The 20,603-nt window shown below is 41.8% G+C and overlaps 1 protein-coding gene and 1 long non-coding RNA gene across 8 annotated transcripts in view; one reads left to right on the forward strand and one right to left on the reverse strand.

Annotated features, from left to right (window-relative positions):
* Positions 1 to 2,986: 2,986 nt before the first annotated feature.
* LOC124376249 lies at positions 2,987 to 4,513 on the reverse strand. Its single transcript, XR_006923800.1, has 3 exons — positions 4,226 to 4,513; positions 4,017 to 4,049; positions 2,987 to 3,355 (listed from the first exon to the last, which is right to left on the reverse strand). It is a non-coding gene; the product is annotated as an uncharacterized LOC124376249 (long non-coding RNA).
* A 108-nt stretch (positions 4,514 to 4,621) lies between these two features.
* brd4 (bromodomain containing 4) overlaps positions 4,622 to 20,603 on the forward strand; it is a 51,781-nt gene continuing 35,799 nt past the window's right edge. For 3 of the 7 annotated variants that reach the window (XM_046834617.1, XM_046834622.1, XM_046834621.1), the window contains exons 1-3: positions 4,622 to 5,204; positions 9,508 to 9,655; positions 19,538 to 19,648. In XM_046834617.1, coding sequence (XP_046690573.1) covers positions 19,548 to 19,648 — 101 coding nt within the window. In that variant the 5' untranslated portion in view covers positions 4,622 to 5,204; positions 9,508 to 9,655; positions 19,538 to 19,547. Of the gene's footprint in view, positions 5,205 to 9,507; positions 9,656 to 18,834; positions 19,649 to 20,603 lie in introns of those variants that run through there. The other 4 variants (XM_046834619.1, XM_046834620.1, XM_046834623.1 and 1 more) reach the window with 4 other exon arrangements.

Consider the following 20,603-nt stretch of genomic DNA (forward strand, 5'->3'; position numbering starts at 1 on the left):
AATGTTTCCTCCTCATTCCAGGGAGTTTTTCCTCACAACAATCACCACGGGCTCGCTCATTAGTGATGAACTTATAGGCACTAAACTGATAATATCTTACAAACCCGATTCTAAAAAAGTTGGGACACTGTGCAATAAAGAATTGCAATCATTTACAAATCTCATAAACTAATATTTTATTCACAATAGAATATAGATAACATATCAAATGTTAAAAGTGAGACATTTTAAAATGTCATGCCAAATATTGGCTCATTTTGGATTTCATGAGAGCTACACATTTCAAAAGATTTGGGACAGGTAGCAACAAGAGGCAGGAAAAGATAAATGTACATATAAGGAACAGCTGGAGGACCAATTTGCAACTTATTAGTAGAATTGGCAACATGATTGCGTATAAAAAGAGCCTCTCAGAGTGGCAGTGTCTCTCAGAAGTCAAGATGTGCAGAGGATCACCAATTCCCCCAATGCTGCGGCGAAAAATAGTGGAGCAATATCAGAAAGGAGTTTCTAAGAGAAAAATTGGAAAGATTAAAAGTTATCATCATCTACAGTGCATAATATCATCCAAAGATTCAGAGAATCTGGAACAATCTTTGTGCATAAGGGTCAAGGCCGGAAAACCATACTGGATGCCCGTGATCTTTGGGCCCTTAGACGGCACTGCATCACATACAGGAATGCTACTGTAATGGAAATCACAACATAGGCTCGGGAATACTTTCAAAAAACATTGTCAGTGAACACAATCCACCGTGCCATTCGCCGTTGCTGGCTGAAACTCTATAGGTCAAAAAAGAAGCCATATCTAAACATGATCCAGCGCAGGCGTTTTCTCTGAGCCAAGGCTCATTTAAAATGGACTGTGGCAAAGTGGAAAATTGTTCTGTGGTCAGACGAATCAAAATTTCCAAAAGTTCTTTTTGGAAAACTGGGACGCCATGTCATCCGGACTAAAGAGGATAAGGACAACCCAAGTTGTTATCAGCATTTAGTTCAGAAGCCTGCATCTCTGATGGTATGGGGTTGCATGAGTGCGTGTGGCATGGGCAGCTTACACATCTGGAAAGGCACCATTAATGCTGAAAGGTATATCCAAGTTCTAGAACAACATATGCTCCCATCCAGAAGTCGTCTCTTTTACAGAAGACCTTGCATTTTCCAACATGACAATGCCAGACCACATACTGCATCAATTACAACATCATGGCTGTGTAGAAGAAGGATTTGGGTACTGAATTGGCAGCCTGCAGTCCAGATCTTTCACCCCTAGAAAACATTTGGCGCATCATAAAGAGGAAAATGCGACAAATAAGACCTGAGACAGTTGAGCAACTAGAAGCCTGTATTAGACAAGAATGGGACAACATTCCTATTCCTAAACTTGAGTAACTTGTCTCCTCAGTCCCCAGACATTTGCAGACTGTAATAAAAAGAAGAGGGGACACCACACAGTGGTAAACATGGCCTTGTCCCAACTTTTTTGGGATGTGTTGATGCCATGACATTTAAAATCAACTTTTGATATGTCATCTATGTTGTATTTTAATTAAAATATTGAAATTTAAAACATTGCATTCGGTTTTTATTCACAATTTGTTCAGTGTCCCAACTTTTTTGGAATCGGGTTTGTATTTTATAACCTCTTTATCTTTGTAAAGCTGCTTTGGAGCAATGTGTATTGTTAAAACGGGATAAGATAAGAAGAGAAAAGAAGAATAGATCAAATAAACGATACAAATAATATAAAAGAAGAGATATTATTGGATGACGCATGAGGTATTAAAAGATGAGTGATGATAAATGTCTTGACGAGAAAACACACATACTAATCAAAAAACAAAAAAAAAGGTAGGTAGGTTTTAACATCTCGATCTATGTCTAAACAATCAGATGCTCCACCTACACTGCATTGCCAAAAGTATTGGGACACCTGGGCATCAGTACGGTATGTGATTTTGATCGCGTTCTACATTTAGTCCCAATGTGCTCTTCTAATTCCCTCCACTTTTCTGGGAAGATGTTCTACTAGATTTTGGAGTGTGCTTATGGATATTTGTGTTCATCAGCCACAAGGGTGTTATGAAAGGCAGGTACTGAAGGTGAGGAGACCTGGGGTGCAGTCAGCGTTCACATTCATCTCAAAGGTGTTCAGTAGGGATGAGATCAGAGCTCTAAAGCAGGAGATCTTCCTCTCCAAAGCATGTAAACCAGATCTTCAAGGAGCTCACTTTGTGCACAGGGGCATCACCATGCTGGGTTTCCAAGTTCAATGCAAAATGTTATTATAGCGCCATCTGGCAGGTGTCCCAATACCTTTGGCAGTATAGAATAGTATTTAAATGTTAAACTGCTGTTTCATTAAAAAATTTAATAAAAATGTAGTGAGTTCGTGGATGTTTTTTGAACATAAGTGCGCAAAAGTTTTCACTTTCAGGTTTCGTCGTTGTGTTTATTTTTTTTTTATTTTTTTTAAATGGCGTCTAAACATCCTCTAAAGCGTGTTAAACACTTAAACCCAACCTGAACATAATAATATGAGCAGTAAAAGAAATTCTCAACAGCACAAGGATGAAATAGTGTTTAGGATTCTATAAATAATACAAGTGCATGAAGTTAAACATAAAATGTGTACAAAATTACAACTGAGAAGATCCAAAAGTTGCTTAGAGGACAGGAAAAAAAGGTCTGAGGTATTTATAATGGTGCTTTATACATAATTGTTTCATAACAGTTTTCATTTTTGTGTGTTTCTGTCCTGCATGATATATTTTTTGGATATAGTTCCATGGAACTTCCTGTCTTCATTTCTGCTGCATAAACTCTTCTCCTCTGACACCACAACCCTGGATCCTGATCTTAATTTGTTTATTTTACTTGGTATTTTAACTTTGTTAATGAAATAACTACTATTAATAATAATAATTGGCCACAATTACAAAGCAAAAGCATAAAATAAATGACGTATTAAATGAAGACGTATTGCTCTTGGTGCATGAAATAGTTTATTTCGGTTTTAACCACACGGTGGCGCAATATACCAGATTATAAACACTGTGCAACACCTGCATCTATATACACTACATGAGCAAAAGTGCTTTTTGAAAATCCCATTCCATATTTAGCTCGCATTTACTGTTATAATATCCTCCACTCCTCTAGCAAGGTGTTCCTCTAGTTTTTGTGGAGATTTGTGTGAGATTCATTCAGTCACAATGGTGTTAATAAAGTCAGGTAGTGATGTAGGTGGTGTGAGGAGGCCTGAGGTGCAGTCATCGTTTACATTCAACATGTTTAAACGGGTTGAGGGTCAGAGCTCTATAGCAGATCTTCCAATCCAAATCATAGCAGATCTCTGGTTTGGGGAAGAATCATATATAGCTGAAAAATCAGGTGTACCAAACATCATCATCATCATCATCATCATCATCATCATCATCAGATATTGACTATTAGACTAAATTAGGTTTATTTTTAGTTTTAAAAAACAAGATACATGAAAATGAAATACAACAATAATATTTTATCAAATAAAATAAAAATATTTTTTATGGACATTACACAGTAAATTAAACTGATAAAAATAATAGAAATCATTGAATTTGATAATATATCAATCTAAAATATTGATATTTTAATTATAAATGTATGGTGTAATTTCCTAAAAAATATATATTTTATATTTTATTTCATAATATATTATATTTGTATTTCTTTACATTTATTTCGTTTTTCTAATAGAAAATATTGATCTATTTTTATTTACTTTTTTTTTACATTTTATATTCAGGTTTTCATAAAACATGTTTCATTATTATTATTTATATTATTATCATTATATATTTCGTTATATTTATGTTTTTATAATTTCCGAACCAATATTTTTGAACATGTTTAATTAACGAATAATAATAATCATCATCATCCTCATAATCATCCATATGCTTTTATATTTATTTATATTCATGGGTTTATATATATAATTGATTCGTTAATATTTTGATTTATTTATTTACCACCAGTGTAGTTTCCCCAGTTACGCTCGGCGCCTGCGTGATGACGTCGTTTGGGAGACAACCGGAGATCAAATAAATAAATAAATAAATAAATAAATAAATAAATAAATAAAATTTAATCGTGCAACACAAACGGTCAGAGCCGCCAGGTACCGGTTGTGCACAGGGTGTAAAAAAACAACCGAGAAGCGGGGTCGTGTTTGGTTTACTTTTATCGGATGGTTTCGGTATCGGAGTCCTTTCCATTCGGCGAGTTTAGCCATAATGGCTCGGGTGTCCGTTAGCTAGCGCGGCTAACCCGAGGCCATTTTCTCCTGGGTAAGGCTGCGCGACGTGCGTAAGCGTAAGCTACGCTATTTGCGTAATGTTACGTCACATAGCCCCGCCCCCGCATCGGTGCGCAAGAAATCGCGCGGGTTGCCCTTTCGTGAATGGCAGCGACGCTACGCACTGTATTTCAACCGTAATTGCGTAGGCTCGCGTTTTATCCGAATGTAACGACGTGGATTATTATTAATATATATATATATATATATATATATATATATATATATATATATATATATATATATATATATATATATATTTGGGTTTTTTTTTTTTATTGTCACGCGTTTTCCTTTCCGGCTCCGAAAAAGAAAAAAAAAATCATCCCGTTTTTTTTCCTCCTTATCCACCACCGACTTTCGCTCCAGCAGCACCATCGTCTGTCAACACGGTTCATACGCCACACTACTTATGCGGTCGGGCTGAATCCCAAATCACATCCCGCGCCCTTTCGAAGCGCCCTCCTTCGTCCTCAAGGTGATTTTGCGCCTACGTCCTTCGTAGTGGTCTAGGTGCATATTTGCGATGCGGCCGCTCCTGCCGTGTCAAACAAACGTAGCCGGGTTTCTGAGCTCGGCGAAAAAATAAGTACAGCGCAGACCAGGTTGGCGCGTTCCGCTTGATTATATACACGTTTTTTTTGTATTTCCCTGACCCGTTAAATCACGTTTTGGACGCGTTTTGCTCGATGCGGGGCGCGGTTGTTAAAGCCGCCCGGGTCTGAAGGGTTTGACCGCGGACTTGCTAACTGGGCGCTTGAGAATCAACGACTCCGAGGCTGGAAGGCAGTGGCCGCCATTTTGTGCGCTACCCGGAGGACCGGAGAGTAGCGTTTTCACGCGAACAGGCGGAAATATAATTGTAAGGAAGTGTCTCGAGGCTACATTTCTTTCCAGTCCGAAACGCGTGTCCTGTTTCAAAAAGCTGTTTTTCAGCCCGAATGGGTTTCATTTCCAAACTTTCTCCCATGCTAGCATGTTTGCTAGCTAGCGCCTCAGACAGGGCTTTATTAGCCTCATCTGCTTTTAGCGCTAATGTGCGGGTTTCTGCAGAAAAGACATTCGTGTCGTTGTTGGTTTTAAAGCAGGGGTTGATGTTTTTATTGCATGAACACCCTGGGAGATAAAATAATTTGTTTGTTTGGTTTAAAAGGAAAAAAACCCTCGAGTGAGTGTCATCTTAGCCGTTTGCAGACGTCACTTGTGGACATGGCTGTACAGGAGACCTCGCATCTCCTCACGTCTGCTTTTGTGTGTTTGTTTATTTGTTGAAATTGAAAGCACCAGAGAGTTTGTGTGCTTGTTGTTCTTGTGTCCGATCTACATTGTTGATCAGATTTTGAAGGATGTTTGTGCTTTAGTTCTCATCTGTCTGTTTATATAACCACTCCGAGCTCATTGTTGTTATCAGTATCAACTCGTATAAAGACATGGATTGCATGTGTAATGTAAATGTTCACCAGAAGGAAGGAGTCTCCAGTGTCAGGGCAAAAAAACAAAAACAAAGAGAAGCTGCTGCTGCTTGTTCAGTTTTCCATCACAAACCCTCTTTGTTGTTCTCGATGCTTTGACAAGCTGCTTTTTATAGTCGGGTTCATTTCAATCGACGACTCCGGTGTGGCCCTTGACCGCGGCCCCTCAAACCCCCAAGTGCTCGGAGTATCGGAGCGTATTCTAGGAGAACATTCGACCTCGGGGTTGCAGTATTAACCAAGTTAAATAACTCCAACGTGTGAACAAGTGTTTGACTACGAACGCAGGCACTAACCAGATCGATTACGTGCTCGAATCTTCAAGCTTTATGTAATAAAGAAACAGAAATCACCTGTCCGGGACTTCAGCCGTTTTTCCCGGCAGAAAGGAATACATCGCACCCTTAAAACAAAGGACGACGTCGAAGCGTAGCGACTCTGATCGAGTAGAGCCGAGAGCAGTCAGGTGTTTAGTGGTTGTTTAGGTGCTCAGGGTGTGTGCAGTTATGACGGGTACAGACAGAAGTAGTTTACATGTCAGCGTGGGCTGTAATGGATTTGTTTTGCACGCAAGGAAGCGGTTGAAATGGAAACCGAAAGTCGCATTTGGAGCTCGTTTTGTCTTTGTGAAAGCACAGCAGGGTTTACACAAACACAACGTGTGTATGGATCTGTGACGGAGGGGAACCTTCTCAGAGCAGGTCTTTAAGCAGGTCCGTTCTGGTGATCGAATTCGAACGGTCGAGACGTACGAGGCTTGCGTTACGAATCGGATTTGAGATTGGATTTTGTAGCAGGATGAACCGCCCCAGTTTCTTACATCCCTCTTATCCTGCTTTCGTTTTTTTTTCCCCCCAGACCGAAGCGTCCAGCGTTTCTCCTGTTCCCAACGTTTTAATCACTGCTAAACAACTTCTGCGTGATCTTCCAGCATCGGATTAGCGCACCTTCCAACTTTTGTTTTGTTTACCTTTCACCCTTTCGCTTTGTGTTACTGTCAGGTGAAGCAGGATGTTCAAACGCGTGATTATTGTGTGTTTTTGGATTCAGAAGGGCTGATTTTGTTGAGTAATAAATGTGAGCGAAGAATAGATGGTGAGGGTCCGAGGTGGTTTCAGTGCGAGAGGGTCGTGAACAGGCCTGGATCTTCAGCGAATCGTGTCACTCTAAAAAAACAATACGGATGGATGGATTCTGTCTGCGTTATTTTATCACAAGTCTTTGATTACGGCGATCCTGAACTCTGTTTCTTCTGCTTTCTGTTGTTACTGTTGATACGAATTCGCCTGGTCGGGTCTTGCTGGCTTTACCCACTCCAGACAGTTCCACACTAGTTTCGACACTTCAGCGTGTATAAAATGAAATTGTTTCGAGGGGTTTAAGGCAGCAGCTGCGATTATAAGTATAAGAAAGATGCAGCTGAATAATATTTAAACGGTAGCTTTGAGTATTGTAGACCAGTGTTTCCCGGGGTACAGGGCCGCACAGAAAGAATACATAACTTACATTACTTCCGTTTTTTTTGTTATCTGATTCTGAACAGTTTTATTCTGGAAAATTCCCGGATTCTCTCTTCGACATCTGTCTATGACTCACTCTTGATGCATGTCGTGATGCCTCGGTCACATGACATGCCTCCAGCCGCTACCTTCTTAAAGGGGCTCCGGCTGCTAACACATAATACATTACTGCTAAATTCAAACCCCCACGCGAGCAAAATGAACCAAAAACAACACAGTGGATTCACGTGTATATTTCGAAAATACCAGGTTTTTATGCTCGTATCATTTTGTTTTGTTGTATTTATCCACCACTGATCTAGAGGATCTTTCTCACAGACACACTCAATTCCTGCCTTCAGGGTGACACTTTAAACAACCTCAGGCGAGGGAAAGTGTGTAGCGATTCTCATTCATGCATACCGTTAGTCAGGAATGTGAGTGGGTTACGGTATTGGAATGTATACATACGTATTTTTGTGTTCTTTAATTGCTGTGTGCGTCTTTTGTATCGCTAAGTGAAGCACATTTCCACAACAAATGTAACTAATGTACCCCTTCTTCAGTGTCCGGGGGGCAGATCGAGACCCGTTCGCAATCGCGTAAACGATGTGACGTGATCACGTGCGTCCCAGACACGTTCCCAGCGAGACGTTTTTACACTTCACACTAGTTCGTGTCTACTGATGATTTAGTGCAGTTGCAGGAAGCGTATCAAATCTGTTGGACAGGTTTTTGTATTTTTATTTGGAGATGCTGGTGTTGTAGAAATGTAATCTTCTGTAGAACAAAAAAAAAAAGTGTGGTACTTGGAAACACCAATCAGGAATAACATTATGACCACCAGCCTAAAATTGTGTTGGTCCCACTTTTTGCTGCCAAAACAGTCCTGATCCATCGATCATTAACATCATGAACTTCTTCAGCAGTTTGGGCTACAGGAGCTCGTCTGTTGGATCAGACCACACGGACCAGCCTTCGCTTCTCACGTGACCCTGTCGCCGGTTCACCACTGTTCTTTCATTGGAGCACTTTTGATAGACCACTGCAGACCGGGAGCATCCCACAAGAGCTGCAGTTTTGGAGACGATCCGACCCAGACGTCTAGACGTCGCAATTTATCAAACTCGCTCAAATAATTTACGCTCGCCCAATTTTTCCTGCTTCTAACATCAACTTTGGGGACAAAATCTCCTCAGTGTTCTTCACGTCACCGCTCATAACGTTCTGCCTGATCTGTGTATATTTATATAGGAAGTTCATACGCTGCCAGAGCGAACATGTCGTTCCTCACAGAAATGCAGACAATGTTTGTAGGGTAAGGCGTGGCATGTCAGACGATGCCACGGCTCGTTTTTGGACAGACCGCGACAGTACGCCATACGAGACGTCTTCGCTTTTCAAAGCTGCAAATCCGTCCTCGTAGAGCTGCGACTTCCTGATGATCCGTACCGCAGTCTTTTGAGCTGCACGTGGTCAATACGCAACCCTCTCGGCCTGTGTGTGTGTGTATGTGTGTGTGTTTTCTGCTCATCGCTGCCGATTATGTACATAACTGTCAGGTTGAGCAAAGTGCACTCTGATTGCAGGAGGTGACAGTCAGGTGCCTGTAAACACAATCTCAGACTTTGTACGTTTTATCCCATGATTCCACTCGGCCCGATTAAGCACTAGATTAGCGGCAGGATCCTTTGTGGGGGTTTTATTGTATTTTTTTGTATTAAATCTAAAAGGGCAATTCGGTTACTCGAGTGCACCCGAGAACTGGATTAGTTCAGACGGATTAGATCGAGTTGTCAGATTATGATTATTATATATATATTTTTTAAACCGAGAAACGGTGGTACAGGGACCAGGGATTTTTTTTTCTTTTTTTTTTACTAATACTTTATTTCTCAGTCTGGTATTAGAGAACCTGTCCAGATAAGACTTACAGTGCAAGTCTTCACTAATCTGCAGTTTTTAAACCCGCAAAAAAATCATGCTACCACAAGAGTGCGGATCTCCCCGTGTCTGATAACGATCAATGTGTGAAGGTGTTGAAACACTTTAACGTGTGTGTGATCGAGTGAGCAGTCATAATTCATAGACGACACCTTTCCCAAAGCTCAAGGACACTTCAGGAAGATAATCTCATTTGTCACGTGTGTATCGCACTGACTGTTTTTGTTTTCTCTCTCTGTCTGTTTTGCAGTAGAGGTCTTCTGATCGGGCTCGTGTACGAGATCGTCCTCTCTGCCCTCGGCTGACGTTTCTGAGGTCGAGAGCAGCTCCTCTGCCGAGTGCTGCTGAGGGATCATGAGCGCACTCAGATAGGGAGGGGAGGGACTCCACCGAAGCATGTAAGTACAGTACAGGACAGTATCTAATGTGCAGCAGGGAAATGTGTGTAATCTGTTACCTTTGTAATGCCACGTGCTATCGCTCCTTCTGCTGTTTTCTTCTGTAAACCGGTTTACACATTTTTAATCCAAGATCCCTTTGAAGTAGAGAAGACGATTCGATGATGTTTCAATATTGTGGTAAACCATATCATGTTATGATTTCAAAAATGCTCCTGTTTCAGTTTGTTAGCAAACCAATACCTCATGATTCGGTTTTAGAAATGAGAATCGTGATACAATACTTCAGTCGTATCGCCTTTTCCCCTTGGAAAACCAAGTCCCGAGGCCATGCGTCTGTTCGTTATCGAGTGACAGAGGGAACGTTCGAATTTCAAGTGTAGAGAGATCACTTTGAGGCATGGCGCAGCTTTAGATCACACGTTTTCACTGTTTGAGGTCGACCGATTCATCGGCACTAATGGTTGATTGTCGGAACTATCGGTCGTCTGAAAAAGTCCACACCGATAGTTTTTCCAGGTAGTGTTTGCTGCAGGAGCAGCTGAGAAGGTATGCCGTTATTACGAGAGCGGCCTCTAGAGGCGAATCACTGACGCTGTTTTTTTTTACACCCGAGACCATGTGCTGCACGGAGAGCACTATTTTATTTATTATTTATAACGTATTGTTCATATGATTATATTAATTTATACAATGAATATTAATTAATAATTATTTATTTCATTAAGCAGGTTTTCATGATTCACTAGTGTTTTTCTTTTATTATAATAAAGTTCTGTTTTGCATGGAGTGTTGTGTTTTTGCTTTTTGCTTTTTAATCCAGTATTAGTTTTTTAGTACAATCCAACCTAGATATCGTAGAAAACGGTCGAACTTTAATCATAATAAGAGGGCGATTATGGAATTGGACTCCTGAGATAGTGTAAGATGTGAGTGATCGCTGATGGAGGTCATCACCTGTGGCACTCAAAGGGGTGGTAAAGGGGGCGTGGCCAGACATGCGTAAAGCGTGTGTGTGTGTGTGTGTGTGTGTGTGTGTGTGTGTGTGTGTGCGCACAGTGTGAGAATTCGGACAGATAAAAACAGGAAGCTGGTTTAGTATACGGTTCATAGTGCCTACTTTTATTTATTTATTTATTTATTTATTTTTGCTTAATTGCTCGTTAACAAGCGCTGTATTGTTTTCTGAACTGAAGTCTTGACTGTAAAATGTAACGAGTTTATAGCTGTAATTAACCTCATAGTATTGAAATCAAAATTGTATGAATTACACAGGCTTCACATGCTGAATTGCAGCGGAGATGCTTTTCTGTGTCCTCTGATGCGAGAGACGTTTCGCTCTCAGCCGAAGCCAAGAAGGTTGTTAAGGATCGTATCAGATGCGGAATACTGCAGTCGTCACAGTATCATTTATCTTTTTTTTTTTATGTATTATTTTGTAATTATTGCACACGGATTAAAAGCAACCGATTTAAATTATTTAGTTTTTTGTCAAGTACTAAAATCTGTATTAAAAAACTATTTTTTTTTATATTTCTTTCTTTCCTCCAATTCTTCAGCGTATCGTGATGCAATGTTTTGGTTATATCCCCCAGCTTTAGTGAGTGTACAGGAAGGAATGTTTGAAAGCACACAAAATAGAAAAGCACGGGTTTTTCCGCCTCGGGTGTGAGGGCCTTGTGTCACTTTGCTTCTAATTTGCATCAAGTTAAAGGTGACTATTTTATTTTCCTGTTGTAGATCATAGCTGCCGTATACATTAAAATGCACACCTTTTATTTATTTATTTATTTATTTATTTATTTATTTATTTATTTATTCATTTTTAGCCTCCTTGTGCTAGGAAATATCTAGTTTCGCTTCTCCGACATGTTCTTTCATGCCCCTCCCTGCACTTTTTATGGTAGCATTCAGTTGTTTGCACTACAGTGCGCTATAATATTTCCTAAAATGTACACACAGCCTGTAAAGAAATGTCATTCTAAAACCTGAGCAGCATGTATAATCTCGCTGAACATGCCGACACGACAAAGCGATGGATAAAGGACGTGCTCATCAAAAGGACCGAAGCTCTGACTGAGTCGCATGCTGGATGCTGATTGGCTCCTGGTACTGTGGGTTACCTCCGGTTTGGTCAGAAGAGTTCAGTGCCTTGTACAAGACTGCAGCAGCTTGTGATGCTGAAAAATCCCAAACCCTCCTGCTGCATTTCTGTTCTGTTATTTTATAACTCCTTTACTACATGCTTTCCTACTGTGATGTAAAAGGCCCTATTCAGATGGGATCAGTCTCCAGATGTGCATGTTAATGGATCGTACTAATGTCGGTAAACAATATCTCTTATCTATTCGGGGTCTGAGATCTCAAAGGAAGAGATGCACGTGTTTCCATCCATCCACATTTAAAGACAGTTTTTACACGTCACAATGTGGGCCGTGGAAACGGCGGCTTTAGAAAAACGATGACTCGTTTTCTTTTTGTCGCTTGGCGGTGCCTTTCCTCAACATGCGCAGTACAGGGACGTGAGCATTTCCTGCCGTTTTAGTGTGAATCACCACTTTTAGCAGAATAAGCATATTTGTGTTTGTGTATAGATAAACGTAAGGAGAGGTCTGTCTGTCTTTCTTTTTCTCTTTCTCTCTATAGATAGACATTGTGCAAACATAATACTCAGCCCAAGTTTGATTTCAGCGATAGTAAATGGCGAACCCTTCCTAGACTCTACCCCTTTACAGTAAACACTCGTTCGGCTCGCAGGCTGGGACGAAATTGACGTAATTTTCCTCCATTCTCTTGACTAACAGGATCACTTCCACCTCTTTGACGATATGGATAGAAGGATTTCATGTTTCGAATGCTCGCTTTTCCACAAGTCAGACAACCAGTATAACCGCAGTGTATTTTCCCTTTTGAAGGCATCTGAGTGTTTGGATAAAGAGCTCATTCGTGTCAGCGTGGACGTGTCGTTTCAGGTCGACAGGCAAATGACTGGCGTTAGGGAACGTAGAGAAACTCTCCTAGTAGTGTTGACATCACAGCATGACCATGTAATCGTGTCCGAATCAAGTCTCCTACGTGGTGAACCAAGGTCACGTAATGGTTACCGCAGTGCATACGGACCTTCAGGCCACACCCACTTTGTGAAGGGTGAAGGTTTTGCGTGTTAGAAATGTCCCGGGTGGTGTGATGGTGCAGTGCGTACACGGTGTTATCATTGTGTTAGTATGTTATTAGTATTATATTATATTGTGCACTGTGTTAGCAAAAGTATTGGGACACACACACAACCCCCCTCAACCCTATTGAACATGAAGAATGGGAACGCTGACTGCACCCCAGACCTCTTCACATCACTTACATCACTACTCGGCTGAATCAGCACAAATCCCCCCAAAACATATAGAAGAACATCTTCCCAGAAGAGTGGAGGTTGTTCTAACAGGAACTGAGGACTAAATGTGGGATGTTAAAAAAAACAAAAAACACCACACACACCCCAATCTTATGTTTAGGTGTGGGATAACTGGAAATACTTTCTCATGACTTTCTCAAACAGAATTTGGTGCATCATGAAACGAAAAATACAACAAAGAACACCTGGAACTGTAGAGCAGGTAGAATCTTGTATCGGACACACATTGGACAACATTCCTCTCAGTTTTTACCAGTAGTGTGAGCATCAGGATTAATTAAGACCGTGTGTGTTGTGATGATGTGATTGGTTGCTGTATTTCTGAGGGATGTGCAGCGAGCTGGCTGGCTGTAACACACCCCGGAGACTAAACAGCAGGGGACGCTGAGGGTGACTGCTGGTGCTCCGCTGTGCCGGTGCGTGACTGCTGTGTCATCCCTGGATGCACGCCTTCGAACGACAGATGGGTGGTGTGTGTGTGGAGGCTGGGTGGGTTTGTGTCCTGAACAGATGGAAGGAGAGAAGAGTTTTTTTTCTGTGCTCTTCATTACAGCAGGATTTTGGTGTATGAAACAGATGAAAAGGCTTTGAGTGATTGTTTTTTTTTTCCCTGCTGTAATTTTTGGGTTACTTATTTATCTCATCATTACATGCTCCTGGTGTCTGTGTGTGTGTGTGTGTGTGTGTGTGTGTGCGTGCTCACCCTTCTTCAGCCAGGTTTTTGTTAGTTCTGGCTGCTCACATGATTAATGACCTCAGAAGTCTGACGGCGCTTCCTCGGATGCACTTTTTTCCTTTCATGTCTTTCTGCCCACGACGTGTTCCTGCTACAACCCAACCCCCACTCCATCTTATCCCACATCTACTCCTCTGTGACTACACACACACTCAAATCCACCCCAATTGGTAGCTCTAGTGTGTGTGTGCGCGCCTGCGCGCGCTTGAATCTTGTATTTTCTCTGAATCCGGCTGCCTCTTTGTCACTCCGGCAGCTGTTGTATTGTCCTGGGGGAAGATGGATATGGCACGTGGACTCTGCCTTATTGCACCCTGGACCGTGTGACTGCGTGTGGGCGCAAGCCTCACAAAAGGTCGTGATCACACGCGAAATCGGATACACTGTACCTCCTGAGCTCAAGGACATTGGAGCTTTTTGTTTTCCGAGGCGGAGCGAACGAAAATGGTCGCAGTCCCGGTTTTATTGGCTGGTGGGTTGGGTTTGAGGTCAAAGGTCATAGGTCACAGTCCTCACCCCACCCTAGTCTAGCAGGAGCATTTGCCCAGATGTGGTAAAGTAATTAAGTTTGCGCAGCTACAGAGAACAGCGTTTATGGGTTTGTATCGCGAAGGCAATACGACAATCGTGCGGTTTAATTATTTATTCATGTTGATATCCCAATATTTACATACAAGTAGGAAATAATTTTTTACAATCTGGAATCCGGACACTTTGCGGGAGCATATTGAGCAAATTAGTCTTTTTGGATAATTTTTTTTGTTTGTAATTTTTTTTTATTTGTTTAAAAATAAATATTTTAGACATCTGATTTTTTTTTCTTATTATTATTAATAAATAAGTTAAACCCTATTTTTTCTGCCCATGGGACATATACGTATGCTTCATCCATCTGTGTACGGTATTAAAATGTGATATTTTTTTGGCTGAAAATGATCAAAAAAGATTTGACTCGGCAGAATCATTTGGCTATTCTATACAGAATAAAATACAAATAAAAAAAGAGTAATTAGTAACGAATAGCAAAAAATATTTCTTGTTCATTCACTCTTAATTTTTTATTATAAAGCTTCTTCTTTTATAGAACAAAATTCTATATATTAATTAATTAAGGGATAATCTGTTTGACTTAATTACAAAGAGAAATTTTGAAAATATGAAATATTCAATTGCCCATGTAGTAATAATTATTTTCCATTATCTATAATCATTAAATATGGGAATGAAGCTCTTCTCTCTTTTTTTTTTCCTATAACCCTAATCATTGTGATGTTTAATGTTTGTGTAAACTGTTTTGTAAAGTAGTGTATTAGAGGTTGTGTGTGTTGGGGGTGGTGTAAGTTGTGGTTGGGGCTCATTGGGGGTTTTTTTTTCTGGAAGAGGAAATATGAAGGATGTAAAAGCGCATTTCTCTCTCACATCTGTTCCTCGAGATCTGTATCTGGTGGTGTTGGGTGTATGTAACCCCAGCCTGGGTATAATTCTCCCATCCTCCTCAGTTATAACACACACACACACACACACACACACACACCACAGCCAAAACCACAGGGACAAGACACCCACCGCTTATTGTCCGACTGAGTGGTAATAGCTCATTACGTGTGAACGCGTGTAGCAATTAGATTATGGTTCGAATAAATGTTCACAGAGGCAAGAAATCAGATTGCTTCCAATTTCAATTAAAATCTGATTATTTTCCCCCCAATGTAACCGCCCCCCTTTTTTTATTTATCTGATATGTCTTTTATTGAGCAATGTTTATTTCTCAGCATTGTTTACTCCATCACTGGTTGGTTCTCTCTCTCTCTCTCTCTGTGTGTCTGTCGTGATCCTTCCAGTAAACGGGAGCACACGAGATTATCCGTTCAACAGAATTAGATTTGGGTTTTCCCCCCTCGCGATGGGGTGGGCGCTTTTCCATGACAAGCAAGCGAGACGTCCGTATATAACAACGTCTCTGTCACGGACGAGCGACACTACAAACGCAGATGTTCATTTGCCTTGGAGTATTTATTTATTTATTTATTTATTTCAGCACATCTATACATACAACATACTCATACAACAGATTCATGTCCAAGCTATTATTCTGTTCATGTTGGCGTTTATAATAAGTCGCTTGACACCAGTTGCAGTCACACTAACGATCTCACAGAAATTTCAGAATTTCCCCCCCAAAGAAATCGCAGTGGTTTGCGATATTACAGAGGAAAATGTGTTACACTTTATTGACAAAAGTATTAGGACACCTGCCTTTTTCAGCCATATGTGTTTTTTGTATAATGCATTGGAACAAAGAGACCCAAACCTGTTCCAGCATGACAATACCCCTGTGCACAAAGCTTTTGAACACCTTTTGAGATGAATGGGAACGTTGACCGCACCCCCAGGTCTCCTCACCTCACCTACATCAGTACCTGACTTTACTAACACCTTTGTGGCTGAATAAATCTCTCACAAATTCTTTAATTCTGGAGATTATCATATCAGCAAATTGGCAGCAAAGATTTTCAAAATACACAAACCAGTCTTATGCTCAGGTGTCCCAATACTTTGCCCCCCACATATTTTATTGTAGGTTATAACCAGCGATGTTTCACAGTATTAGATTAGGAATCGCATTGAAAGTATTAATTTTAGTAAAAATAAATAAATAAATCAACAATAGGGTGTTCATTGTTAAAACATTATTTTTTAAAATATTTAAACTATGTCTGAAAAGAATTTTCCTTTAATTCCATACTACATTTACCGTAGATTTTGTGTTAAAGGTTGTTACTGAATAACACAGTTTTCAGCTGTTTATAGTCACACTTAAAGCTAAGGAACGTCCGCTAGACAAATCCGTTCCTCTTAGCGCTTATGATAACAGCTTGTTATTTTAGCTTCTATAAACAGGCAGTCTCTCAGTAGTGTTCCCACACTGTAATTTAGAAATGCCCAAAAAATTAGGTAAATGGTAGGAATTGTCCCGTTTCTGAGGGGGAACCCCCCGCCCCCCTCCCCCCAGTGTCGGTAGTACAGGACTTACAATGGAGATGCGTTCCCAAAACTTAAAAATATGAGAGAGAAAACAAAAGTTGAGGCATGGCCCAGCCTAGCCAGTAGTCTTGAAGAATGGTGATCAGTATGGGTAGTATACTGTAATGTAATTGGAATAACAAATTACATAATGTAATGAAACGGAGCAATTTACAATACCGTATAAAGTGGTATCAAAAAGTTCAGAGAAGAGCTCTGTTTACAAGAAACTACTTTATTTATCTATGTTTACACACGGTCACCTTCGAAATAGTCCCCTTGCACAGCGAAACAGCGCTTCCAGTGTTCCTGCCACTTCTGGAACGTGTCCTGGATGTCTTCCTCAAACATGGTCTCCAAACCGTTACCTTCGAGCTGGATCTTCATGGCGAAGTCCGCGAAAGAAAATCTGGCTAGTAGTGTGGGTGCGGAAGTGAGATTGTGTTGTTCAAGGCAAGAAACTCGCGTGTGAGGAGGGCTCGGTGACGCAGCTCCCGATGTACACGTCTTTTTGCTCACTGACTTTTACGAAGGTCGGTGCTCCTTGCGACTGTGCGTGCAGCCTTGTGCTGCCATCTGTTGCCATGTTACAAAACCAGTCTTGAAAGTCTTTGATACTACCTTGTACGTGGAAGAGGGCACGTGGGCGAGAGCCGGTTCGAGGGCGGAGCTGCTCTGTTTGCTTGCCATGCGAAACGTAGAATATTTTTGTTACAATTCGAAGCATCGTAACTCTGAGACCATCCGTATATAAGCAACTATCGTCAAAACAAACGTGTTACTATAAACTCTGGAACGTTAATCGAGGCTTTCTTACTAATCAGAACCGAGAAAACCCAATCACCAGACTCAGTGATTGTTTTGGTGCTCATGTTGGTTTACTTGTAGCGAGGTGTGTACACAAACGTGGCTGATCACACCCCTCTTTCCCTAGAGGTCCCACTTGTTGGGTTTGGCACGCCCTCGTTCTCACGCCTCCATCACTAATTACACCAATATGTTCACTGGACGTGGGACATTAATGCAGCGTAGCGTGGTGTGTTGTGGTCCGGTGCGGTGTGGCGTTGAGGTTCTCTTCTTTCCTCTCACACCAGGGGTCGTAGGGCTCGGCCGACTTCCTTCTTCTCATAAAACACAGAAAGAGCGGCGTGTGAAGAGCGAAGGGCCGTGTCACGATGATGTGCGAAACGTTTGTGTAGACAGATGGCAGCTTGATTAGAGGAGGGAGGAAAGCGATGCCTTCTGGGAGAATAACTTCTCTCTCTCTCTCTCTTTCTGTCGTCACACACATCCATCCATCTATAATTCAGCCTCGCTCCGACTGCGAGTCGGGGTTCCCTCCGTGCCGTCTGACATAACAGGAAACGGAAATGGCGTTTACTAACGAATACACTGAGACTTTTAGAGTTCGTTTGTGGTTTTTTTGTTTTTTTTTTGTGGGTTTTTTCCCAGAAGACGAGAAGAGAAATGAAATAAGCTCCACCTTTCCCTGACCCGCTGTATCACACGCACACGCTAAACGACTTTTATAATTGTTGAAAGCTTCCTCTTTTGTGCCGTCATCATGGTCTAGACGTGTGTGTGTGTGTGTGTGTGTGTGTGTGTGTGTGTGTGTGTGTGTGTGTGTGTGTGTGTGTGTGTTTGGAGCGCAGAAAAGGGAGACTTCACTTTGGTTTAAGCTGAAGCTAGAGAGGAATTGGGCAGGGGGAAGGGAGGATTGAATGGTAGGGAAGCAGGGGTGGGGAGATGAAGGTGTGTGTGAGAGAAAGAGTGGTTTGGGAGAGAGAGAGAGAGAGAGAGAGAGAGAGAGAGAGAGAGAGAGAGAGAGAGAGAGAGGCAGGAAGGGTGGGAGGGTGGAGAGACCTCGAGCTATTGATGGGAGGGGAAGAAGGGAGGGGGTTGAGCGAGCGAGCGAACGGACGAGTAAGAAAGAGTGTGTGTGTGAGAGAGGGAGAGAGAGAGAGCGAGCAGAGAGGGAGGTGTGTGTGTGTGTGTGTGTGTGTGTGTGTGTGTGTGGGGGCAGAGACTATTCTGAATGAGGAAGCGGCAGAGCCATTTTCACCGTTGAGTAAGAGCACGCTGCTGTTTCAGGAGAGAGGAGAAAAGACGAGAGAGCTCGGATTCAGATTTTTTCCCTTCGATTCCTAGGCGTCTCTCTCTTCGTCTCTGCGCCCGTCTCGGTTTATCCGTCTATCTGTCTCTCCGGGTGTCAAATGAGCGGGGCTTTCGGCGGCGGGACACAATGGGGGAAAGTGCCTGTGGCGACTGGGCCGTTGTCCTCCTAAGAGGGGGAGGGGGAAGAGAGAAGACCGGCGCACAGAGCTAACGCAGCTAGCCGGCCTCGGGCCTCTTCTTACCTCTCTCTCTCTCTCTCTCTCTCTCTCTATCTCATTCGCGCCTTCTCTCTGTCTCTTTCTCTCTTTCTCTCTCATTAAGGCGAACCGGAGCTCTGTCTTTTCGGGACTTCTCTTCTCAGGACTTAAAATCTTCACTACTCAGGATTATTGGGGACTTCCTGTGGATTTAACATGTGTTCGGCACACTGGATCTCGGGACACATTTTTCTGAACTGGAGATTTGAAAGCTAGCTGTGCTCATGTTTTTGGGATTAGAGCAGTCCATTTAAAGTTTTCAGCCTTTTCTTTTTTTTCTTTCTTTCTTTCTTTCTTTCTTTCTTTTTGTTCCTTTCGGTTTTGTTTTCTGGAGACAGGAACCTATAAATGGATTACAAGATGCATTCCAAGTCCAATGATTTGCTGGATTTTCAGACACTGGATGCCCTTTTGGAAAAAATTGCACATTATTCAGGAGCTGTAAAAAGGTAACGTGTCTTAACTTCTTCTTTTTCTTTTTTTTATTTTCCTTCCCTCCCAAACGATGTTTTTGTTTCTCATGAACAAACGAAGCTTTCTCATGATTATAAATAACCTTTTCCTTTACAGTTGTACCCAGGTTTGTTTATAGACCGGATCAGCACTTTTTTTTTTGTTGTTGTTGTTTATTTTTTCCATACACATTTTTCAGAAACGTTTGTTTGTTTGTTTGGGGTTTTTTTTGTTGTTTTTAACAGATTTCTCTGTATAGGAGTGTTTTTTTTTTTCCCAAAAAAAGTCATTGTTAGCAAGGAAAGCTAAAATACCCTGGCCAGGCAGCCTCCTGGTGAGAGAGGGTGTGTGTGTGTGTGTGTGTGTGTGTGTGTGTGTGTGTGAGAGTAAGCCGGGGGTGGGGAGATGGGGTGGTGTGTTTGTTGTGGCAGCAGATGAAGGTTTTGGAAACCGCTCCCAGCTTGACGTGACATGACAACTTGTCCTCATCCTGTACTCCGATCCTTCTGGCTTTATGAATCCTAATACTAAACGGATTTGGGGTTTTTATTAGTGTGTAATATAGCGGGCGGGGTGTGTGTGTGTGTGTGTGTGTGTGTGTGTGTGTGTGTGTGTGTGTGTGACAAAATGCGAGTCGAGTGAACTTTTCAGCGTGTTTGTCGGTTTCGACCCCCGGGCCGTGAATAGCGCCTGACCCTTTCCACCGAGACGCACCGCTCTTTGATCAAACCCTATCTTTGTCCGATCCGTGCACACGAGTCAGACTGACGCAAGCGGCCCAGACGATGGAAAAAGATTTCGACCCAGAGGAGCAAAGCGCACATGCCGCTCTCCTCCTGGCCCATGCCTCCTACCTGATAATGACCAGGGCATGTTTTTTTCCACGGCTGTGACTTTAATGTTTTCAGCATGCCTTTCCTTCTGTGTGTGTGTGTGTGTGTGCGCGTGCGA

The sequence above is a fragment of the Silurus meridionalis genome, chromosome 22 (assembly GCF_014805685.1).
Source record: "Silurus meridionalis isolate SWU-2019-XX chromosome 22, ASM1480568v1, whole genome shotgun sequence".
In the NCBI taxonomy this organism is placed as follows: Eukaryota; Metazoa; Chordata; class Actinopteri; order Siluriformes; family Siluridae; genus Silurus; species Silurus meridionalis.